A 26,250-nucleotide genomic window follows, 5' to 3' on the forward strand; every position below is an offset into this window, starting at 1 on the left:
GGGGTGCATCACACATGGGGGCCTCATTTGTTGTACACCCGATAAAGCAAGGCACAAGGTGGCCCTTCACCCTTCATAAACAACTGTGGTGCAAAGATTTGGGGACTTCATGTGCCCCCCAAAAGATTAGGCACGCTCTGCATGCGGAAGGTGGAGTCGCTTCCCCGAGGTATGCACCCCAAAGTGTGGCCCTCACCAACCAGACCGGGGCCGTAGCTCTGCCAGCTGAAGGAGTGTGAAGACGCTGATCCAATGGTACGTGTGAGGCCCTAGCATCCCACCCCCTCCTGTGGACACGCAGCCCCCTGGGGCGGCCCTAGTAGCCCATCCGCAGCTGTCTGCGTCATCACTGAAGGGACCAGACACGGGTGCAGCCCTCCAGGGATGGCACCGTTAGCCCCTCCTCTTCTGCACGCGTTTACTACTGTAGGGATCAAAAGCACATGTAACCCCCCGGGGCGGCAGAAGTAGCCGAGGTTCAAGTTGGCGACCTTGAGTGGCAGAGGGATGGTTCTAATTGCAGATGCACACATGGAAAACAATTGCCACCTAGCGCTGTATGAGATTCTTGCCGCTCCTACCCAGCTCATTCCCGCTCTGATCTGTATCATTATTTCAAATAGCGATTACCTAATTACGATTCTCTGCGAATGGCAATTAGGTCATCACTATTTGAATGTATGAAACTCCATGAGTTTCATTTAGTGTTTCCTAAACGATGGCAAATCAACCTACCTCATTGATATTAATGACGCAGGTCGCAATGTGCGACCCATTAGGAATCTCAACAAGCATTGGCATAGCCAATAGGTCTCGCCTTTGGAACCTTTTAAGTGTTTAGCCATGCAACAGTTGCATAGCTAAATACTTATAAGGTCCCAAAAGTGAGACCTATTAGCTATGCAAAGCGGCCGCGAAAGTGAAAGTAATCGCGGTAAACGGCGGCGCGCGCGCCCGCGCACATGCACTGTAGCTCCAGGCTGGCGTGGTAGAACTTTTTGGAGCCCTCTCAATAAGTCTCGCCAGACCAGCGCATGCGCTGGGTCAGGCGAGACCTAAAAATCACAGGGATGGTGGCCTGCTGGGGTCAGCAGACCACCATGTCTGTGAATACTTTTAAATAAAGCAATATGTTTTTTTTAAATGCAACCCATTTTCCTTAAAGAAAAATGGCTTTTTGTTAAAAGAAAAAGAAAAAGTTTTCTTTTCATTTTTCAAGAGCAGGCAGTAGTACGTGGGACCACGCCCTGCTCTTGAAAAACATTTTTATGAACATTCACAAGGGCAATGGGACCCATTTCCGTTTCCGGATTGGTTACCACCTACTTGAAATAGGTGGTAAAATGTGAATGTTTTTCAACTGCATTTCGGTCTCATAATATTCCTAAATACCACTGCAATTCGGGTTTAGGAAGAGAAGTCCTAAACCCACCCCTTCTTAATACCGAATAGGTATATATTCACAATTTCAAATTGCAATTCGAGAACATGTTACCAAATCGCAAATTGGAATTCATACATACCAAAATGCAAATCGGCCGTTTGCGACCAGTAAAATGCATGATACGTATGGCCCTTTCTACATTACAAACGTGTCCTATAACTCGCTGTACTGCTTCCTGGGGCTGGGAATTATCAAGAACCCAAAACACATAAAGTGGTAAAAAGTGAAACTGTCTGTCATTGGCGGAATTCATATTTAAGATAAACTGATAAGGTGAGTGCACTGGGTGGAAAGGTATGCAGATGGTCACGGGTTCAAGCAAAGGTCTGACTGAGAGCTACAAGCAGCCCATATTTCACATGCTGAGCAAGGCGGATCCTCGTCAGGGGAGCTTTGAAGGGGACCCCAGATGATGATATTGATTATTAATATTTTAAATGAAGACTAATAATGAACTTTGCAGCACAGTCTTACAAATGTGATAAGGTGTGAGGATCCCTTTGAGAGGGCCATGGGGCAAGCAGAAGTTACTAGGCCCAACCGTGGGGGCTGAGGCCCTTCACTACAGATGTCTCAAGCCCTGACTTACTATGGATTCTGAGTAATGGGGCCAAGTGCCTCTTCTGCACTTGACTCTCAGTGGCAGCGCGGGTCGAGCAGTCCAAGGCTCTCTCAAGAAAGAGGGAGTTGTGTATACAGCAGAGTGAACATGGGCTCACAACTTGCGCAGCTGTAACAATAACATATTCTGAAGTCAATTACTCACTTTTACCAAAAAAGAGAAGTATTTTATTTTCTAGAGCCATGAGCAGAAATGAGAAATGCAAAATACCCAAACAATTACGCAGTCCTCCTCTGTGGTTGGTGCTCTAGTGTTTCTTTTGCGGTTCCCTGTCCCGCTCACTCCTCGCATTTGTGATAGTGGTTATTCCCCATTCACTACAGGTAACATCCAGGATATGCCCCACTAGTAGTCTGAAGCTGAAGAGTCCACTACGACTCTGATTTAAAGTCAATAGTTGTAGGAAACTGGAATTTTATTGCAGCTGGCCCCCCACTCTGTGCCCATTTCTGACTACTAGATACTGGTTTTCAACTCTGGACTGTGCACTGAGGCCTGATGACCAGACCTCAGTAACTGTGCTCTTTCCCCTAAAAGTAAGACTGTTCCTGTTCCTTTGGGAGCATGTAGGGACCTGGGTAGTCCCGGACTGGACTGGAACAGTCAGTTTTCTCCTTTTGGCCACTGTTGGTCGGTTTGTTCTTTTTTCTACAAACGCTTGACTTGCACAAGTTGGAACCCAATAGTGAGGTCCCTGTGGCATGGGTGCTTGAGTGTAAGTGCGGGAAAGGTGGCCTACCCATCATTTTTCTAGATCTATACCTAAAGAGTATTGCTGATCTGGCGCTATTGAAGCCCTTGATCTATTGGGTACGTATCTGGACTACTCCTGAGCTCTCAGTGTACCAGGAATGCCTTGTTGATCTGCTGGGCACGAGAGGTGTATCCAAAATTCCCTGGTTCAAGTTTGTATCAAGTTGGTTCAGGAACCTTGGGCTGAGTAAGTTGTGGGATAATCCTTGCTCTATCCATAAGTCAGAGTTGGCTAGACTGAAATTGACATATTGGAATCATGTTCTGGAGAGGCAGATACTAAGCGAGCTCTCTGGTAGCCTGACTACCCTGTTTTTAGAGTTTAAACTGCACTCACAGTTCGAACCCTTCTAAGACTCCATTACTCTGCTCTTTGCGAGCAGCTTTTATGTGAGGTTTCGTCTAGCCTGTTTGCCAACAATGTCTTTTAACTCCAAGTGGAACAAAGATTTGTCACCTGCTGAGTTTGTGCCCAGACTTCTGAAACTGAGGAACATGTTCTCTTTTTTTGCCCTGAGTATCTAAATGTGCGTCTAAAGTGGATACTGCAGCTCTGAGAGTCTTAAAAACTTCTGGCCCTATTGTTTTTGCAGTTAGCCGCTTTTTGTAGTGTCTGGAATAAGAGAGCCAAATATTTGGTTTTATAGGATGGTCTAGAAGAGTTTTTAATCTGTACATTAATGAGTTTTAAGTTGAGTAGGGAGATTTCGTTTAACTTGCTCTTGAACTTCTTTCTAGCTGGGCCTGTGACAGTGTAAGCCAAGTATTGTTTTTATTATTCTGCAAACAGCAAGTGTATATCTTATCAGCTTGCTTGGGGTTATATATTTTTGTTGCTTGAAAATTTAATTTTTAAGGACTGTATCTTAAATAATTTTATCTGATTGTATTTGACATTGAATTCCTTTAGGATGCATATTGTTTGTTTTTAACGTTTTTTAACATTACAGTCACTAAGATTTTTAAGTTACTCTTGGTGAGCATAGCAGACCCATTCATTAGGGTTTGCTGACTAATAGGAGTGTTATTTAATCTTTGTGTTTGTACCCAGATAATGACTTGAATTTGATTATGTGTGGATATTTATTCATTTTTTCTTGTCTCATTTTATGATGTTTTATGTGAACTTTTATGGTTATTACTAACTGAAATAAAGTTTAATTTGACTTGACCTACCCATCAATACTTCTAGAGGAGATAGGGGCAAGAGGAAAACGTAAGCCTACCATCCAAATAGACACAGAACTACCATGCACCAGCCATGACACAGGGAGCTGTAGAACCCTGGAGCGGAACACTTCTAAAGGGGGTGGGGCCACAAGACCATGCCTGTTAACCAAGAGGAGAGAGGAGGAGCAAGCACTGAACATACCTGCTCATTATTTGCCTATCAAAAAGAAGGTGGCAGGGACAAATAGCACAAATTCTAAATTCACTATACATGGATTGATTGAGGGGGAGGGGAGGCATCAAGAGACATCAGGAGAACCTTTATCCAGAGAGGTTGGGTGCTAGGAATTACTGGAAAAAAGGGGAATGGCTAGGAATAATTGAAGAGAGATCACGAGAACCTTCTGCTGTGCGACTGCAGTCTTCTCTTCTTCCCAGGTTCTTGACCAATTCTAAGATGTGGAATAGACCCAGATAGGAATCTTTCTAAAAGCCCTCTTAACCTGTAGAGGCCTAAACAGTGCAACAAGGGCTGCAGCCTTATCGACTAATTTTAAACAGCGGTGTGAAGTAATACCTCCCGTTTGTAAGAGAGATCATTTGAATTATACGTGCCTCATTTAAAGATCCTTCGTTGTGGAACATGAAGTATTTTACGCCACCCATTAAGGGCACTGTCCAGCTATTGAGAAGTGCCATAAATAACTCTTCGTCATTAATGCACAGAGTAACAAAATGCAAAAGTAGAGGGAGACTCCTGGTTGAGTAAAACTGTAGAAAGAAGTGACCACACCTGGTGTATCTGCCACCTGCTTGAAATGCTGAAGGAGAGTACAGAACCAGTGAAGAGGTGGATGCCAAATAAGCTGTCTGTGAAGTATGTTGATCTTTCCTTCATAAGACCAGGGAATCGGAAATACATAATTTTTATTCCTGATCCCTTATATATACGCTAAAGAATCATTCCCTATAAATATCATCACCTCTTCATCCTTCCACACAAGGAACGTGCGTATGTTCCTTAGCATTGCCACTGCTTTCTTCTGATACCTCTTCAGCCCTTCTCATACACCATTTATCAAAAGAGAGACTTCCGACTTTTGAAAATAAGATATTGCAAACTAAACTGTTAGTATATGCTGACCATGTCATATTGGAGCATTGATGAACATCTTAGAGGGAATTGTCATGATATAGTTGGCCCCTACCCACATTATGTGTCCTCTAACAAAGGCTGGTGAAACATTATTACATCACAACCTTTAGAGTTATGGACTGCATGCCTCTACTTCATGTAGGAATCTCACTGTAAGCGTATTCAATAAATAACATTGGCCAGTTGTATCCTGTGGGAGTGGAGGTGGGATTTAAATGTCCTTAGAAGTTTCCATGTTTTCTCTGGTTTAATATGGGCACTGAATGCAATTTGTATAAGGGACCATTTTTAAAATCTTCATAGTAATAAAAACTCTGCTTCATACTGCAGTTTGTGACATCCCTATGCAGTAATAACAACATGTGCTACTATAAATAATAAATCTACTGACCTAAAATAGATCTCATACTTAGCTGTCTTGCTGGGTTTCAGCCTATGGACATGCCGGTCACAGCGGATGTGAGTGACAAACATTTAACTCAGTGATCTGGCTTTAAATTATTGTGCATGGTTAATGGGGTAACGACTTCCAGTACTCCAGCGCTTGAATACCCTCAGGCAACGCCTGCATACCCTCACGGGTGACAAGTAGTGCTCTACAGATCTGCTGGTTGATTGATTGAGTAGTTGTATTTACAATAAAGCACAGCTCAGGCATAAACAAGTGTGGGTGTAATTCAGCTCACAGGTTCAACTCAGGGGTTAGTGCTGGAGTTGGGGGTAACACCCAGAGTATGTCCCCATGGTGACGAAACATCAAGGGTCTGTATCCTGAAGTCAGCTGCTCCAGTGGAGTTTGGGGGCATCACACCAGTTGGGGTAAGGGATCTGAGATATAGGATTAGTGTTTCATGAAGAGATACCTGAGACCAAAAGGACTAGTGAAATATTTCATCTTGAGACCAAGGACAAAGAAGAAAAACCTCTTCATGGTTTGCATGCTGTGTGAGCAGATGCTGCCTTCCATTGTTGGATGCTGGGCAGGTCAGTGACCATGCAGGCTTGCCACACTCGTGGCCATGGAATGCTTCTCTACAGATTCTCAACCACCATTCTTGCAAATACTTCATTGGTCATTCTGGGTTGCCTGAACTGCGAGGTCCCTCTGTCTCCTAAGGATTCACTCAGGCAAGACAACCCCTGGCCAGGCTTCAGTCAACTAGACCTTGGTCTTCATCCTGTTCAGGGACCTGCTACTTTCCGTGCCCACACCAGACAGTGCAACTTCTTCTTCTTCTAGGGCATGTCACAGTAAAAGGCTTCTCCAGAGCCTCCCCTTGGGTGGGAACAGGAAATCAAAGCAAGAAGGGCCCTGTCACAAACATCTCTCTGATTGTGTGCACACAGAGTCCTTTAGAAGTCTAGACGAAGGACAGCTCGTGGCTCAATGGTGCCAGTATGTGTTCTTTTGGTGCACTGATGTGAAGCTAGGTGCAAGATTGTTCAAATTCAGTCATGAAACAAGGTCTTGTGGGAAGTTGTGGAACATTGCTCTTCTGTGTGTAGCACAGAATTGACTGACTTTACAGGCTTAAGGGTTCACTTTGCCCACTCCTACTAGAGACATGGAAATAAAATTCCATAGATTTGTACCTATGGACACTGTCACTGGTAGAATTTGAGGCTTCCCTTTCAGCTATTGCCATTCTACCTTTCTAACCCTGGTACTCTCTTTATGGGCTCATGCATAATTGTTGCGGTCACGTTGTTTTTCAGTCTCGATTGACTGATCCATGTTAGAAGCCTCTTGATATCTTTTAATATTGCACACAAATTCTGCAAGCCGTGGTATCTTCTTTGGAATCATCGTTTACCCTAGTGGATATTGTTTAGCATCTGTTGAAATCTTGTCCTCTTCCAGAAAGAGGTGTATTCTGTGTTAGTAAGAGTAACGCATCAAGTCAATGATTCGCTGTCATGCGTTTTATTTTGTAGGTTTAAGCAGAAGCCAAGTGACAATTATGAAGATCCCAATGATGTGACGGCTATACAAGTGGCGTCAGAAAATATGGGTGACTTCAAACTGAAAACTGCTCCGAACTACACTGTGCCAGAGCATATGCGCATGACGGCTGACAGAAAGAGACACCAACTCGCTAAGCTAGAAGAGCTGGTATGTAGTAATGTTGAACCAACCCCCCTCCTACGTCTAGCTTCTAGATATGGTTTTAGGAATGACGCTTGTGATAGTCTTATGCCAAATAATTTCAATTTTATCTTTATTCGATTCACATAAGGTGTATCATAAAAGAGTACATTAAAACTACAGTTCATTAATAAACAGATATGGTACAATAAAAATAAAGATATGCCAAATCCTTTTGGAGATTCTAATAAAAATAAAAATGCTCTAGGATTTGAGAGCTTGTTTTTGGCTGAATAAGAGAGGAAAATAGCTGTCATGGTCCAGGATTGGAGTTTAGCCTGTGTGTATTCTAATTATGCACTCATATAAGGAATCCCATTTCTATAGTGGAGCTTTCAGGCCAGTAAGAAATGCTATTTGCGGTTCAGGTTTGGTACACATGATCGTATTGGCAAACGTTGCCTGCTCATGGTGATCCCACCTCCATGGAGTCTGGTTGCTGCGGAGTCGTCTAAAACATCAGCCCATTTATTAAAGTCGCCAAATACAATAAAATGTGAGTGTCTCGCTAGAAGTGGAGTTAAAAAGTTGGCCAATATTCCAGCAAAATTGGTATTGTGAAAAAGTGGTCTATAGCATAGAATTCCCATAATGACCTATTAGTGTGTCCCTTTAGGAGACAAACCAAGACGTTCTACGTGAGGAAAGGGATCCAGAGAGAGACCAGAGATGAAGATAGAATTGTTGGCAATATTCACCTGGCCACCACCATGATGACTATGCAAGGGGAATGGAAAGCTTTAAAGGCCTGAGGACAGGCATAAAAACGTCAAAGCTGGTCATCTCTAGCATCAAAAAATTAATGATAAAAAGAGTAAATCTAGATTAGGATTAGAAATTAGTTTGCAAATGGCAAACCTATATTTGCCTCAATAATGAGTGTTATTTAAGGCACATGTAAACTGGGGTGAGCCCACTATCACGTTAGATAGAGTAGCATAATCCATTGAACCAGTATAGTCAAATCAAGGTATCATTGACTCATCCGGCCTCGAAAGTTTAGGATTAAGACCCAGCACTTGATATACAACTCCCTAGTTAGAAGGGCTAAATATTAAGTTAACATGGAACCAGAATCCCTCCGGAAGCATGTACGCCTCTGTGTTCATCTGTCTGACTGTGTCCTGTGTGACAGCTGTCTGTGTATATGTGCTTGCGTGTGTTTTCTCTAACTGTATGTGTGTTGTGTAGGCCTCCATATGGAAATTTCTGGGTATGCGTGTGTGTGTGAGAGATAAAGAATGGTTGCTCATATGTTTTCGTCAGTGTATCCTGGTGGTCTGTGTGTGGAGGTGCATGAGTTCCTTTAGGTCAATGTGCATGTGTTCTGTATATATGCTGACCTAATTGATATGGTGTACGCCTGTGTTTGTTTGCATGCATCATGGTAGGTCCACTGGTAGGCTTGTTTGCTGTGCATGGGTTTTTGTGCATCATCATCATCTGCTCAGCGCAGTCATGAATGCCCTCAAGTAGCTTGTCTTGCAAGACTCGCACCAAACAACGGAACATAATCATACCACCTCAGCGGACTTTCTGTGCCTGATCCTCACATAGCCACCTCCTAAGAATCCAGTGTTTGCTGTTTTCTTGCCTTCAGCTGAACCCTCAGGGGAGTGGGGGGACAGCGGGACATTGCAATGAAAGGCTAATTTACCAAATGGCAGTTGCAGTGAATCCAGTAATCTCACAGCTTTGGAGTACTTTGCTCATTCAGTGCTGGTCTTCTGCCTGGCAGTTGGTTTTCAACCTTGAGTCCCATGGTATGAAATAACCTTTCTACATCTGTAAGATCTTTGCTGACCATTAATCTCCAAAATAAGCATAACTGCAGGGCAGCTTCTTCCATGCGTAGTATAAAAACCAGCATGGCAACCTTCCTTCACATGACGTATAATGAACAGTGGGGCAGGGTTTCCCCACACATCTTAAGTCTCCTTCACATTCCGCAAGATAGACAGTAGATAGCTTTTTCAATGTGTGATAACAGCATGAAAAGCAGCTGGAAACACCCTCCACACACATCAGGATGGACAGTACCAAGCTTTTTCTATGTGTGATGCAGTATGAAGAGCAGTGTATTCTGTGCAGATTGTAGGCGTCCTCCACAACCTCAGGATGGAAAGTAGCCAGCTTTCCCATGTGTGATACAGCATGATGCAGTAGAGGAAGCGTCGTCCACATATCTCAGCTGTCCTCAACAGACCTCAAGATACATAGTAGCAATCTTTTTCCATGTATGATACAATATGAAGAGCAGTAAGGGAAGCGTCCTCCACACATCTCAAGTTAGACAGTAGCAAGACCTTCCCATGAATGATACAGTATGAAGAGCAGTAAAGGAAGTGTCCTCCACACATCTCAAGATAGACAGTAGCAAGACCTTCCCATGAATGATACAGTATGAAGAGCAGTAAAGGAAGCGTCCTCCACACATCTCAAGCATCCTTTGCAGATCTCAGGCATCCTCCACACATCTCAAGAGTCATCCTTACATCTCAAAATGGACTGTAGCAAGACCTTCCCATGTGTGATACAGCATTAACATGCAGTAGAGGAAGTGTCCCCCACACATCTCAAGATGGACAGTAGCAAGACCTTCCCATGTGTGATACAGCATTAACATGCAGTAGAGGAAGTGTCCCCCACATGTCTCAAGATGGACAGTAGCAAGACCTTCCCATGTGTGATACAGCCTTAACATGCAGTAGAGGAAGTGTCCCCCACACATCTCAAGATGGACAGTAGCAAGACCTTCCCATGTGTGATACAGCCTTAACATGCAGTAGAGGAAGTGTCCCCCACACATCTCAAGATGGACAGTAGCAAGTTTTTTCCATGCGCAATACAGCTTGAAGAGCAGTGGGGAAAGCGTCCTCTACAGACCTTGGAAAAGCATCTGTCTCACATTCTGAGTTGCGGTCAAGTAATCCTCTACATGCAACATCAGTGAAAAACCCTTTCCTTGTCATGCCCTAGCATGAGATGCAGTATGTCATGTTTTCCCCATGCGTATCGGAATTAGCAGTGGGGCCAACGCCCTACATACATGGCATGGGCAGCAGCAGGGCAAGCTTCATCAAAGCACACCACTAACCATAGTAGTGCAAGCTTTTTCTGTGAACTCCTCAAGCTGCAATAGGGCAAGTTTAATCACCAGCGTGTACTAGGTTGCGCAGTGTTACACACTTCCTTCAAGCAGAGTATCTTTCACACCCATCAGGTTTGCCAGCACCAGTTTCTACACACCCATCCAAACTCTGAAAAGATATATCACAGATGCCATCACAGCACAGTCCAAGTAAACAGGTGCTGGTGGTGGGCATTGGCCCCCGTGCTCTGCTTAGTCTGGGCATCAGCTCTTATACAGCTATCCACCTATTGCTTTAAAATGTGCACTACCAACCCCTTTTAAATAAAATGCACACATTTGATCAGATGCTCTTAAACCGTGGAACGGCCTCTCACTCCACATCAAAGCCTCCTCCACTCTTCTTGAATTCCGCAAGAAGCTGAAGACCTGGCTTTTCCATTAACCAACTTAACATAGGCAGGGCTAGGCACACACACCTGCTCAGTGCCTGGATACCCTCACTTGAGATAGTGTCCTTTGCAAATACGCGCACATAACATACTATATTAGTGTTCATACTCTATGATCTCAGACTTTAAACTACATCTGCTCAAATTACTCAGAGATAGTGATTGTACTTAGGGGTCAGATCTGATCTTGCATTTGTGGTTGCACACCCATGACTGTTTAGTGTATATAACATAGAAATATCCTCTTTTTTATTGGAAATGTATAATGATAATGAAAGCATGTAAATGTACGTAATTCTCCTGCTTGACACAAGCACCTTTTTATAATTTGGTTCTGTACCTTTTGATTGTTGGGTGTTTTGCTGTATGGAGGAGACATGCTGGGATACAACTTCTAAGTATCTTCTGCTTCTTCTTGCAGATGCATGAAAAGAAGGCAACCATGAATCGATGGATACTAGCACTGCGAGACCTAAAGGTGGCCACGATTGATGAAATCGAGGCACTGGTGAAAGACTTGAAAGAGATCCAGTCCAAACTGGATCCCTCGAAACACCTCCCAATACCTGCGGTCCCTCAGATGCAGTCTGATGAGACACCAGAAAAGAGATTTGAATACAATGATGAAATCTTGAACAAATTCCGGTTAGCAAAGGAGAAACAACTCCTGACCCCCGATACATCCGAACAGCAAGGAGGCTTTGGGGGTTTTGGTGGTTCAAAGGGGCAGATTAGAGCAAGGAAAGACTCGGGCAGACACTCACAACTGTCTTTTAGTTCAAAATCACCTGGTAAACAACCAATCACCGTGACACCAGATCTTTTACAGGCTACTGACAAAGAAGAGTCTGGATTCACTGAGCTGGAATTGGAAATTATGAAAGAAGAGGAGATCAAAAACATGTACCACCAGGAGAGAATTATCAAAAGGGTGAGTTAAGTCAGCCATGAAAGCCTTGAGAAAAATGAACGAGGGGCGATATGATTCGAATGGTTTCTGATTTAAGAGAAGCAAAATTAGAATTCTTCAAGCAAAGTTATGTCAATCTAACAAACTTCCCAACTTTACAAAGTTGCAAAATGTTTCACTTTTGTAAAACTTCCCCTGTGCAAAACACTTTCTCTGCAACTTTTTTTTAACATATCTTTTTACTGACATTTTGAATAGAACATCTGCTTCAAAATATAGCACTGCCGAACATCTCACAATTTTATTAATCACTGTTTTTCACCTCCCCCCTCTCCTTGTACTCTCAATCCCCATTATTTGGTACTCTCGTAGCAGTCTCAGGATGGGACTCCTCAATCAATCAGGGGTTTATTAAGCGCGCTACTCACCCATAAGGGTCTCAAGGCGCTGGGGGTGGGTGTGGGGGGTGCAGCTTCAGGTCAGTCGAAGAGCCAGGTCTGGAGACTCTATCTGAAGGTGTTCAGAGTGGGGGAGCGTCTGATGTTGACTGGGAGCTCGTTCCAGGTCTTTGCTGCGAAGTAGGAGAAGGCTCTTCCGCCTGCTCTGGTTCTGAGTATGTGAGGGGTTTCTGCTAGGGCGAGGTCGGCGAGGCTTGAAGGTTACTCTCTTCTCGATGGGGAGCCAGTGGAGGTCTCATAGGTGCTTGTTTCGTGGGGTTCCAAGGATGAGTCTGGCCGCGGTGATCTGGATGGTTTGGAGCTTGTGTAGCATGGTTTTGTTGATTCCGGTGTAGAGGGCGTTGCCATAGTCCAGTCTGCTTGTTACGGGATGCGGGGGCCTGTGTTACGGCCCTGGAGTGCATGGGTGACGGTCTTTTTACATTCGTGGGGAATCCACTTGAAGGTCTTTCGGAGGATATGGAGGGAGTTGAAGCAGGTCGAGGCGACGGCGTTGATCTGGCGGGTCATGGTGAGGGAGAAGTCCAGGATAATGCCGAGGTTCCGGGCGTGGTCCGTCGGCGTGGGTGGGTTTCCGAGAGCAGGAGGCCACCAGGAGCTGGCCCACGCCATGGGGGAGGGTCCAAAGACGAGGACCTCAGTCTTCTCCGAGTTTAGCTTCAGGCAGCTGTCACTCATCCAGGTTGCAACGTTTTTCATTCCTTCTTGGAAGCTGAGTCTGGTGTCTTCGGGGTTCTTTGTGAGAGAGAGGGTGAGCTCTATGTCGTCGGCTTAGGATACTATGCTGAGCCCATGCCCAGGATAGTCAAATTCGCCACGTAGTTGACCTCTGTAGGTATTCCAGTCTTTCCAAATTTGGTTCCACTTCTAGGGACAGCCCCGACTTACATAAACAACCCTCTCTGCCATCATACACCAGTCATTGTTCCGTTTCCAGGCCTCCAGTTCAGGGGACCGTTCGACACCCCATGCCTTTGCTATATTTCTCTTTGCTACTGCCAGACCCAATGTCATCCGGGTCCATTGCGAGCGGCCGGCATCAGTCTCTCCCCAGACGTTTACCGCACACCACTTGGCGGAGACACTCATGCCCCCACTGCTCACTTCCCCCATGCCATTCACCACTGCAAAATTCATGTATTGCCGTGCATTCCCATAGGATGTGGAAAAATGTACTGGTCTCTTCACACCCATCCAGACAGTACACGTCTCCAGCCCTCCCCATCTTTACCATCATCATACTGGCATAGTAGGAGCGATGTAGGATGAATGTAAGGCCACTTCTCTGGGGGATGCCAGGGACTTCTCCCATTCACCATCTTCCAACCCCTCCTAGCACTTTCCCCCATTGCTCTCTGACCCGCTTTAAAGCATCTGGCGTGTGGTTTAGCAATTTTTCATAGGTTAGTGACATAGCCTTCTGGAGCATGAATTCATCTAGTAGTCTATTCTGTGGCAGGGAGGATTCGGGAAGGTCAGTCCCCCTCGGCACCACCGAAGAGTGTGTGGCAGAGCTGCATGCATCTGAAGGTCTTGTGGGCGCTACCTGATATTCTCTCTGCAGGTCAGGCCAATCGATTACAGCACCCTGACACCAAACATCCCCCACCCTATAGATTTCTATGAAGTCCCATTTGTCAAACCCTGGCAATTTTCACAGGGTGCTAAGAATTTCATCTTCCCTTAGCAGAGTTGCCCACGTAGACGTATTTTTCCACCCCAGGGCTGACAGGATGGTCTTCCAAAGGTGTATTGCTGTCTGTGTGGGGTCCGGCCAGTCACCACGTTTACTTCCTATAATAGGGCATGGGGATGTAATGCAAGTCTATCCATGTGGAATGCTGGTTCCGTCTGTGGAGTAAAACCCAGTTGTTAATAGTGCTCAGCTGCGCCACCCAGTAGTATTTCTGAACATCTGGCAATGTGATGCCTCCATCATACCATCCCCTTCTGAACCTGTATAGTGCACTGCGCGCCGGGCCCCCTTCCCATAGCAATGTTCGAACCTTCCCCACAATTGCCTTAATGTACGATTATGTGATCTCATGTTCAGCAAATTATTTTTTTACAAAATTGCTACTTGAAAATCTTCTGAAAAGTAGGGTTTCTGATGTTGCATCTTTTGCGACAAAATACTTCGTGTAGGGTTTTTCATCAGCTATTTGTCTTTGTTGACCTGTGCTAAAATGTTTCCAGAGCAGGCAAAATGCAATTATCATAAGGGTTTCATACTATTGCCTCCACTGGGGACGAGAGCATGGTGTTTGTGGCTTCAGTGAAGATAAACATAATGGAAAAATAGGATTTCAAGTACTTTTCCTTATATGGCATTGGAGTACAGTGTATGGTTATGTTATGGATGGACCTCAAGGCCACTCTTATGTAGGCTCAAGTGTAAACATATTTATAAGAGAAACAAAGATATTTTCAGCATTCTGGGGATACATATCACTGCAGAGAAAAACAAGGACAAAAAGTGCCTGATGGTCTGCTTTGAATGGACCGTAGCTACCGTGAATGACTCTAGGTGGCAATCCCGACCATCCTTTTGCTGCACACTGTTCTTCTACAGCAGGGACCAACCTTATGGAAATCAGACCGGGGCCAGCTCCAATAGGAACTGCTCAGCTGCATCCCCTCGGAATGGGAACAAAAACATCTCCAGACCTTTGGTTGGCCTCATCAGTGAGGCTTGGCTGTTGTCCTACAGCCCACAGCACAAGACCCGCGTCTGGGCATACCTATCGCACTTAAGGCATCTCTCTAGAAATAAAAACAAAAAGGGTAGGCTGGAATTCTTAAATTAATCTCAGCCACTGGTAGTTACTCACATTCCAGTCCATAATCTTTGCCCACTGTGCTGCTGCAGGCGAGGACTAACCTTATACAAATAGGTCTTGGTCCCGCTCCATTCAGGGCAATCCATCCAAACTGCCAGGCCAGATCCCTGCTGAACGGGGACAAAAGCAAAGCCAGTCTAATTTCAAACCTCTTCATCTAGTGCGCCTCCTTTTTCAGCAATATCCTATTATAATGTCTTTATATAATTGGCCAGATAGCCTATTGGCAGTTACAAAATGATACAGAAAGAGGTTAATGTAAAATGGGGGTGCATTCGACTGCATGGATGTCTCGATGATCTCTAAGAAAACAAAATCCATTATAAAAGGTTGTGGTTCAAAATAAAATATATCATTTCCATGACAAATATTTTATGTGCTCCAACTAGGCGTCTCTCAGAATGCTCCATTCCAAAGATTCAAGCCCCTTAGCATGAGGTGAAGTTACATCAAGAGTATCCACTGGGACCCTGGATGAGATCTTCACTTCTACATTTGTCAATGGTGTCACATCCACTAAATGTCATATTAGCAACTTGCAGCTACAAAAACGTATCAGTGTACTAATGCTGGATATTATTGATCTGTATACCATATATACATTTATAGGTTGAGTATGATTTAGGAAACAAGTAGTCTCACCTGAAGAAATTATTGCTCATTTTACTAGATGAAGCGTAATGGTCATATATTCTGGGAGAAGCAGGGTGTTCCCGTAAAGAAAGTTGGCTGAGCAGCTATTGTACTTGATTTTTCCTGCAGAAACTCTGTAAATGGAGTACTATTTTCACATTCTAAATCCAAAGTGTCGTTTGGAAGCTCAATCATCTAACACAACGTTGGAAAGCGCGTGGCCATGTCTGAGATCCCTCCTACCAAATCACACGAAAAACAATCTGCACACAAGTGGCGACCACCCTAAGGTTCCACAACCTTAGGGGGGATAGTCCTGATGAAATCTTTTTTTCCTGTGCAAATCTTTCACGGTGTTCCTGCTTCATGGTGGAAGGTATCCAAGAAACCAAGTCTAAGAGCATCACAGCATGCGAGATATGTCACTTCAGTTGATTTGTAGCAATATGCTACTTAACATTGTACAGAACTACTGACCATCTATTGTGCCTTTTCCTGGCATACCATACTAGATTCAAGAGTTAACTTCAATTAAAAAACGTAAATAAGTATGACGCGTATAGGATATAAGCATTTTAAGAGCATCCACTGGCCTCACACTTTCTTTTTAAATTTCTAAAGAACTGTTTCCAGTCTCAGCAAAAGGTTATTAAAGCATCCCATTGATGTGTGTATGTTAAGGACACTTAAACATTATGTCCATCCTTTTCTGTATAATAGAGGCTGCTTCTGCACATTATATATCTTTGAGATGGCCCAAGCGCTGGCTGCAACCCAGGAGATCTTCCTGTAGGTTATCCCAGTCTCTGTTGCCCCACATATGCCTCAGTGTGTTGCAATGTTCCCATGTGGTAGAGGTAAGATTTGCTGATGCCATAGCACTCTATGGTGCTGTCTCACTTTTTGCTCCTCAACTTGACTGGCTCTATAGACGTGCCTTTTGTTCTCCTGCACAAATCATCAATCTCTTATGGTTCTTCTGAAGGACATCTGTTTTGTCTTTGTTTAAGCAATCCTTTTTCATCCCTTGTGCCACAGCATTCCTTTTAACTGCTAGATCATTTCTCTTAAGAGCCTCATCCAGCACCATGTCAAGCACCCAAAGCGTCATAACATTCATCTGCTTCGCCATGCAATGCACGAATGGCACTGTAGGGTGATAGGGTGGTGCCACTAGCAATGTCTTTAACATCAAAACCTCCTCAGATATCAAAAGACCTAACAAATTTGAAATCCGCAAAAAAAAGCCACCCTGACTGAGGTTGTAGATATGTCCAAGGCTGTACATATCCTAAATCCAGATCTCTGCTTCAGAATGTGCATGGTGGAAGCACAGGAAGTCCTCTGCTATTTTATGTATGTCATCTTGGATAGAGTTCTGCCATTAAAGATGTGGCTTGAAGCTTCACACGAGTCCTCATCGGAACTTCAGGCAGCTGGGAATTCTGAACACTGAGTAATGTGGAGGAAATTACATCATTTATTTATTTATTTAAAGTACAAACCGTCATCAGTGACGTTGGGATGGCACAATTTACACTCCCCATGTAGGCATGATAAATGTCTCAGATGTAATTTCATACCCCCTAATTATTATTTTGCACAGACCTAATGCTGATGCAATACCGGTTCTGTGGCAACAATAGATAAGTATGACAAGGCTTAAAGAAAAAAGATTTCGGTTGACACAAGCTTTCAAAAATGCATTTCCTACCATGTGGTAATGTCATAGAAATCAACTGACAGTGATTGAGGCATGGGACCCCACTTCTATGCGTGCACGGGAAGAAAGAAACCGACATCACAGGCACCTCCTTATGTACCGTGCTGGGTCCCGTCTGACGCTTTGGAAGGCTGATTTAAAAAGCTGCAGGAACTCAACCCTCCCTCTTGTTGGAGGGAGGATTCATTACGGGTCAAGGAAGCTAGGGGCGGTACTTAGAGCCCCGGGAGCCACCACAGAACTGAGCAGGAGAGTGAGTCAGGGACAAAAGGGGCACCTTAATTTGAGCAGGGGTGCCTGGGAACGCTTGCTCTAAAACTGAAGAAAACAGACATATGAGACATGGAATGGGAGACTGAACTCAATGGCAGTTTAATGAGAAGATGCAACTTCAAAGAAACTGCAAGACAAAGGCATAAAATACAAAATACAGAATTCAGATAATTACATGGAGCTCATCATGATACCCTCCGTATCTGCACTATTGTACTGTCAGAGAGAAAGAGAACGCATCTATAAGTGCAATTGAAGAAACAGGTTACACCAAGGAGAAATGTTTCAGAGTATAAGAACACTGTCACCTAGGAACTCTCGCGTTTACTCTAGAGCAAGCATTCCTGCAATTACAATGAATACGTTATGTGAATACAAAAAAGGAAAAACAAATAAAGAGAACAATAGTTAAACATAACAGGACATTTCATATGGGTAAAATACAACATAATGCTAAGCAGACGCAAGAGCTTCTTTGCTCTTGGGGAAAACTCTATGCAGTCTGTAACCCACATACAGACAGCGAGGTAGTCCGTCGATGACTGTGGGTGCTCCCTATTTATACTATTTTCTGGGCTCCTTTGCACGCAACTTCTACCCAAAAAAGCCTCGTCTGCAGTATTTACCAGACATGTCGTCATTTACCCACTTAATGCTGACAATGAACTAGGTGAAAAGGTCAGTGTCTCAGGCCAATCGCTTGTCGTAAATTTCACAGATATTGTACGCGAAGCAGAAAATATAAACAGATATTGTGAGCGAATCGAATATAGACATATATAAATCTCCTCATTTCTCCTAACTTGACGCTCTGCGGTTGCCACTTCCTTAAAAGCGGGAAACCTGCTCAGGAAACAAGTGCCATGCCAGGATGCAGCTTACTGTATGTCGAAGTCTCAAGGGTATGCTGAACTTTGATTCCGAGCACAGAGCGGTAGGGTGGGGGCTACTAGTTCGGAGCAGAAGGCCTTGCAGAAAGAGGAACTGAATCTGAGGTGGGTCAGAGTTGGGTCAGACCTGCCATCAGCCTGCAATACACTGAAATGGCAGAGGTATGGTCAATCTAACAAAGGCCTATATTTCGAATAGAAGGGCCTGTAACACAGGACCCACTGGTCAATTTAATACGGCCTACAAATTAGGCTGGCAGGGCAAGGACAAGGGTCTCATACTTCAGCTGTGGCCAGAAAGGGCCAGGGGCCCCCTATGATACAAAATCTACCCTCTCTCATTCTGAAGGAAAGTTACTGAAGGTAATCTCGCTTAATTTGTAAAAGAATACATGCCAGGCTCAAAGTGCCGAATACCAAGGCAACGTAGTCTTAATTCCACTTCATGCCTCTTTCATCCATTACAGACACCCTCTGCCACTTTATCTCAATCTTGCAGGTTCTTTTTAATCTATCCATTCTCCCTTTGTTACTAACTTTCCATCTTTTTCTTTTTCTTTCTTCCCCCTTTTGTGTTTTTCTTTCTCTTGCTGTAGATCAATTTTTTATGGGGAAATTTATGTGCCAGTCCCTAAAAATGAGTGCCTGTGGGCCACACCTGCAACCAATAGCTCAAATTAAGCTCCGTATGGTAAGTAACTTGTTCCTTATGGGACATGAGTTCCAGCCATTAGTAAAAGGAATGGTAAAAGGCAGAAACAGAGCCTTATATCTCCAAATTTGTCTCCAGTTGCTGGATTTCTTGATTGCGAGATGATCCCTGACCACTGCAGGTTTCAAGTATACCCAGCAACTACAGTAAGCCGGCCTGATTTGATGGCCTTTAAAGAGAGGAAGTAATCACAACCTCCAACCAATCATTCAATCATTAGGGATTTGTAGAGCGTGGCTAATCGCCAGAGAGGGTATCCAAGCGGTAGGACCCTGCTGCGATCAGTTGAAGAGCCAGGTCTTGAGACGTTTTCTGAATTCCGTGGTAGAGTATGCTGTTCAGACGTGGAAGGGAAGGTTGTTCCAGGACTTGTCAGTGAGGTAGGAGAAGGCATCCTTCTAGCATAACTGGGAGACCAGTGGAAAATCCTTAGTTGGTTGCATTTTTATCAAAGTGCCCACCAGGCCTCTTCGTTGTAACTATCTTGTAACCGAAGCTGCAACGTCCAAAATGCAGCTGTGCTACCAAAATCCTAAGAGAGGTATTGAAATGAACCCAAATATTTGTGAACACATGTTTTTTAATCGTCTAACTCCAGTCTCTTACAATTTGGAGTGCGTGTTTTTTGGGGGGTTATTTTTATAGAGTCAGCGAGCAGGAAGTCTAAAAAAGACAGGCGTTCTGGTACATGCAACAAATTTGCATGCTCAGTAGAGGCAAAAGCAACTTAACAGATACTGAAGAAGGACCACTGAGTACATGCAAATGGGAACTGCGATTCAAACTGTCTGCCGCCTCCCATCCCCTCATAAAGCTCAAGCACACTGTCAACGGCATGGCTTTTAAGTGTGTTCAGTACATCTACTGCCTGTCGTACTTCTTGCCGTCTCTGTTCCAATATTTACACCTAGGTTGAAGCCTCAGGCGGATCCCAGTTAATCTCAACTACCTGGTCGAGGAGCTTTCCGCCTTACTCTGGGTTACCTGGCTGAAGCCTTAGCAAACATGGACCTGTCTGATAGATCATGCATAGAATGTGCAGCCAGTCGAAGCAGTCGCTCTCCCTCACGTAGATAGTTTCCTCAAGTGAGTTAAATACTGGATCTTTTTGGCCCTGTTTATTTCACAAGGACCTATTCTTGAAAACGTCTTCACTTTGTGATCTTACTAGTACTCTCTTATGTAGGGGTCTATGTTAGGAAATGTCAACTCGACTACCAGGGTTGGTGTTGAAGCAAACTTTGTTGGGCGCACCACTGCCAGAAGCTCTATGACCTTTCTCCCTTTGGAGCTCAGCCGCATACCTTGGAACTGATATATTCTATCACCGATTCCAGTTGGTTGTGCTACATCCCTCAACATCCAAGCGACACTTCCTCCAGCTCAAATTCAGTTTCAGGGCTAAAATGGGAAATGATGCAGGAGTTCCAGAACTTACCCTTAAATGTGTTTCAGTTGTAATGTCACGTGGACTCGAAAGCAAACGTTTGATGAACCGATGTGAAAATGAATTCAAAAGAGAGAGAGAGAGAGAGAGAGAGAGAGAGAGAGAGAGAGAAAAAATATGCAATTTATATTAAATAATAGTAGCAAAAGTAAACACAAGGTGTAAAATTACTTGAGTTGGTTTAAGATGAACTTCACATAATATCAAAGGTTGGCCAAGAGACAGATTTCCAAGAATTAGCGAAAGGTGCTATCCAGTATGAAATTGTACAAAGAAATGCGCCTCATGTAGTAGAAGTGGAACCAATGGAAGGGGCGGGTACTGAAGGTACAATGGTATTGATATCATAGACCAGTCACGACTGGAACCGATGCGCCTGATTTAGAGTTTGGCTGATGGATTTCCTGCCACCTTATTACAATTGAAATTAATTCTATGGAACTTTTAATAAAGCTGTTTGGATATCCGTCACTTTGTGAGGGAGTAAACAGTCCTCCAAACTCTAAATCAGGCCCTAAGTCTTTCAGTTGGTGTTCAAAGGGGATGTAGGTGGTGTTGGTCCTGATGGAGGAAGGGCTCGAGTTCTAGATTTCTGGAGAGTTCCCTTAGTTTTCGTTTTTTTGAAGGGAAGAGCTTCGGGTTTTAGGGAGTTAGGTCTCTGAAGCCTACGGAAGCCTCCTGAGATAATTTGTGTGATAAATAGTTGGCCTTTTTACTGTGCATGGTTTTATCAACCATACAATGAAATCATTTCATTCACTTTTGCCACTTGGTTTTACCCAGTCAAAGGCTTCAATAGTAGATAGCTAGCTGTGGGCTCAGTGTCAAAAGCTAGCCATACAACCTCACACATCTCCTGGTTAGGATCATACCTAGAACTGGACCTAGATAGAGCTAGGCAAGGGACACATGGACCAACGTTCAAGGCGAGGCTGCTATTCCTTTCTGTGATGATGTATGCTCTCTGCACCCTGGGAGTGGCCATCTTACCCTGTTGTAATCATGCGGGTTAGCAACACTGGGTCATGCCCGCAGTCTTTTTGTGACAGATTAATGGCAGTTGAATTCCTCAGGATATCATCAGAGAGGTTTCACCAGGCCTGATGCATGCAAAAGACCCTATTGTACTTGAGACATAAGCTATGTCATGACATTAGCTCCCTAACTGCAGGAAGAAAGAGTACTTATCTCTCTCCCAAGCACCTGATATATATGCTTTAGAACCCCAGCTTGCACCGTGGTCCCCATTGTGAGTGGCCCAGTAAATGGGCTGAATTTTCCCCACCTCTGGAGCTACTGATACCAGTGGCACTGGTAACACCAGATGTGGAAAAAATCCAGTTCATTGTAAACTGGGCCTTCATGGTCCAATAAGAAATGAGAAATTAGTAGAGGAATGAGTAATTCTGGTCTAGTTCCCCTGATAATCCCTAGGATATTATAGGATTTCTATTTCAGCTGACGGGATATCCGTCACCTTTGTCTATTTTCAGCAGCCCAAATCTCCATGTTTTTGCGGCCCTCATATTCCGATGGAGCGGTTACTGGTGTTATTGGCCTTTTCATAATTGAGAGGTGACTCGTACAGAGGCCTAAATGTAAGTCAACAGTGGCATCAGACGTGTGTTAACCTTGTTTCTTGTCAGTTTGATCCTCATTCTCACAATCTCGTTCCTTTGTGCTCTGCTCGTGGCCACAGATCCAGAAGCTCAAGACCCTCTTCGATGCCGAGTTGCGTCTCCTGAGACACCACAAAATGAAGATGGATGTGCAGATGAAGATGGGAGACTTGAGGCATATCACCCTGTTTGAAGAGATGCTTTTCCTCAAGGACTTCGAGAAGCTAGAGGACAAACTCCAGGAGAACGTCAACAACCGCCTCCACGAGAAGGAAGAAGTGAAGGTAGACACATCTTAAAAAATTGCTTTGTGGGCCAATCACAGCTGGTTCTCGTTATGAAACATGCCATACAAATTTGGTTATGAAACATGCCATACAAATTTCCAAGTTATACAGGTCATATCAGACATTGCATCTGAAATACGTAATTGAGATTGAGTGAAGAAATCAGTATATATTAGTATTTTCACTTTAGAAACTAGGACTGACAAATTTATTTTCACAATTGCTCTTTTTTTGTGCTGTCGTTTTTGGTGCAGTTTTATATAGCGCGTACTCAACCCGTAGGTATCAGCGCACTTTACATGAGCCCCAGTTGCGGTACCGATGGACACATTGATTTTTCAGGCATGGGCAGATGAAATGATTTGCACAGAATGCTGAGCCTCCCGCCAAGACTCGAACCTGGTTCCCGAGCTTCAAGGTTGGCTGCTCTGGCCGTTATGCCACATCCTCTTCTTAACCTAAGTTCAAAGGCGTTTTTATGATGGTTATATAATATTACGTTCTTGTCCATCAAAAGTTATTTATCTGCAGAAACAAATATAGAGCAACACTATATCCTAACGGAAACCCTTATAATTCAAATACCACTTTAATGCGCCTCCCGGTACCTTATTTAAATATCACTTCTGTATTAGTGATGAAACTGCTCAGGGCCCGCATAGTGGTGATGATGCAGGAGAGGAGGCTTAAGGATATGAAAGGAAAAAGGGGAAGAGACCTCAATAAGAAGATATTGTTTTAGTTTAGTACTGAAATGCAGAATTGATACTGACAAAGTAATAAAAACAAGCTTAACAACGTCCAAATCTATGATACTTGGGCCCAATGTACAAAGCGGTTTTGAGGTCTCCAAGCCTTTGCTTCCCAAAATCACTGGTCGTCCTACTCGGCACAACAAGGGAGGTTCATGCTCGGTGGTTGCATTTTTCCTGCATGCTGCAGTGTCTTTCCTTTATTTTAGTTTTACTGAATTCTGCCCTTGGGAAGATGTTGGCAGCTATGGGCATTCCAGACGAAAGAGGATACACATACATTAATATGTGTGAAACATAAAAAAACGCACAAAACGTACCTTGGCTACAGCTCTCAGAGAGGGAAACCTCAGAGATCCCACAAGGGTTGGGACTGCTGCCTTCCCTCATTGGCTGATTGGAAGGCAGTAGTCTCAACCTTGTCACAGAGTGGGATGGGGTCAGTGAGACTTCTGACCCCACCCCTCTCTGTGAGTAGGTGCCACTGATTGACACTCTCCCCTGGGTACTTCAGGGCTTAAAACTGAAGCACCCAGGTCCGAGTCCATCAGTGGCGCTCCCCTTCATCACAAGGGGGAGGGCTTCGATGCACTTTTGCCAGACTGAGGTCACGCACACAGGGCTGTGAAAATTCTCAGCCTGGCAAAGTTCAGCTCAGGCAGCCAGTAGTCTGCGCATTTAGGGGCATATGCATCAACATTAGCATTTGCGATTCCTTATTAGCGAAAAATAAGGTTTCGCTAATAAGGAATAGCAAAAGGCTATGCATGTAGGAATCTCTATTCGAATAGCGATTCCTTAACTTTCCTTAATTGCTACTAGCAAATAGCGAGTAGCAATTAAGGAATGCCGTCCCAATCATTCCTATGGGCCTCCAGGCCCATAGGAATGAATCGGAGATTGCATGAGCAAATAGCGAGTACCAGTAGGTTCTCGCAAATTGCTCATGCAATTTCAAGGGTGCAAGGGTGTCAAAATGACACCCTATAGCACCCCTGAAAATGATATGTGCACATATGTTGCACACACACATACTCTAAGGGCATGTGTGTGCGCAACATGAAACTTTGAAAAATGCACAAAAGTGCATTTTTCAACGTTTTTGCAAATTACCATGCAGTTCATCTTCATGGTAATTTGCTCCCCCTATTAGCGAAATCGCTAATTTTTTAACTTTGATGCATTGCATTTAAGGAATCTCACTTTGGGATTCCTTAAATGCAATCGCTATTTAAGGAATCGGTATTTAAGGAATCCCTATTTAAAGAATCGCTATTTAAGGATTCCTTAAATAGCGATTTTTGCTTTTGGGTTAATGCATTGGGATTGGGTATTTTTAACTTAATACCGGGAGCTATTAGCGAATCGGTATTTTACCGACTGGATTTTGGGTTGATGCATGAGGCTGTTAGAGCCTACTGACCTGAACAAGAGGAGGGTCTGTAAGGCTGGCCTTTGTTCTGCCCCAACACCCATTGATTTTAACGCTGCCCCCTATTTACAAGGGTAACGTAAATAGGAGGCAGTTCCAAAATTAAGACCAGGGAAAACCTGGACTTCACATGCTGTTTCTGTGTGTGCTGCACTGTGCAGCACACATAAAAACAGCAAATTGCCATGAATGATTGTTCATGTGCAGGAAGGTGTGCCTTCCATAAACAGTCATTTAAAAACAGATGATTTGCAACTTCTGTGTGTGCTGCACAATGCAGGACACATAGAAGTTACAATTCCCCATTCTGGATTGTTAATGTGCAGGAAGGGAAACCTTCCTGCACATAAACAATCATTCCCTCCACGCTAGCACCCTTGTACTATGGTGCAAGGGTGCCTGCATTGGCTCTAGGCAGCTGAGTTTAGCGCCAGTGCTAGGGAAAACGCAGGAATGTGCCGTACCATTGTAAATACGGCGCATCCGTGCATTTTCAGAAAGGCAGAGCGTGGCATTAGCAATGTTCGCTGAATGCTACGCTTTGCCATTCCCTTGTTAATATGCCCCTGCGTTTGGTGTGTGTGCAAATCCTGCATTGCCGATCCCTGGTGAGTTGCACTACTCCTGCTGAAACAAGGCCAATGGACTTATCAATGGGTGAGGTGGACTGACCTCAAGGGTCCTGTGGCTGAGTCACTGTTGCTCTTGGGTGTGCTGCTTTGTAGGCCTGCCTGCAAGAAGACTGGAGTTGAACGTCAGTATCGATTGTGGTGGACAGGCCTTCAAGGTGCTAAGACACCAGGGCTTCTAAGGTCTAGCTGGGGCTTCTAAGGTCTACCATGGGAATGTGCTTCCTCAGGAGAGTGATCTGGTGGACTGGTCGTGAAGGCTGAATCTGGTTCTCCAGTACCAAATCCGGCAGCTCTGGCGTAGTGCCACATCCTTTCCCCCAATGAACACCATACTGTCCCACTGAGAGACAATCGCACTGCCTTCAGCTACAACCCAATTTGTGTTCTGCTATATACACCTGAATGCGACTCAATTCAGATTATGCACAAGAGTAATATGCTGCCTGAAAAAAAAAAGTAACTTCCTGGAAAAAGCAAACCCTCATAGGGAATGCACGATTAAGTAAAGAATGTGAAATGTAAGTAGAACAACATGTTTACCTTAACACTATTACACTTTTTATTTAGAAATCAAGAGAATTATTGCCTGAAACTCTAAGCACCACTACAGATCCCGGGAGGGACCAGTATCACTGTCCATTGCTTATATCATTATGAACCGTGAGCAGTATGGTTTAAAAAGACAACATCGCTGAACACAGAGCGGTGGTACGCATTTTATAAACTAAAATAAGGAAAAAAGCGGATAAAGATCACATTCATCACTTTCCACTCCAACCATCAACCAGGTATTGCAGTACCTCCAGGA

General features: G+C 44.1%; 1 protein-coding gene across 1 annotated transcript in view; it reads left to right on the forward strand.

Annotated features, from left to right (window-relative positions):
* CFAP44 (cilia and flagella associated protein 44) overlaps window positions 1-26,250 on the forward strand; it is a 557,576-nt gene that overhangs the window by 429,682 nt on the left and 101,644 nt on the right. The window contains exons 31-33 of the mRNA XM_085621005.1: window positions 7,081-7,258; window positions 11,256-11,765; window positions 22,420-22,623. Coding sequence (XP_085477131.1) covers window positions 7,081-7,258; window positions 11,256-11,765; window positions 22,420-22,623 — 892 coding nt within the window. The remainder of the gene's footprint in view (window positions 1-7,080; window positions 7,259-11,255; window positions 11,766-22,419; window positions 22,624-26,250) is intronic.

This window comes from Triturus cristatus, chromosome 8, assembly GCF_964204655.1.
Source record: "Triturus cristatus chromosome 8, aTriCri1.1, whole genome shotgun sequence".
Classification (NCBI taxonomy): domain Eukaryota; kingdom Metazoa; phylum Chordata; class Amphibia; order Caudata; family Salamandridae; genus Triturus; species Triturus cristatus.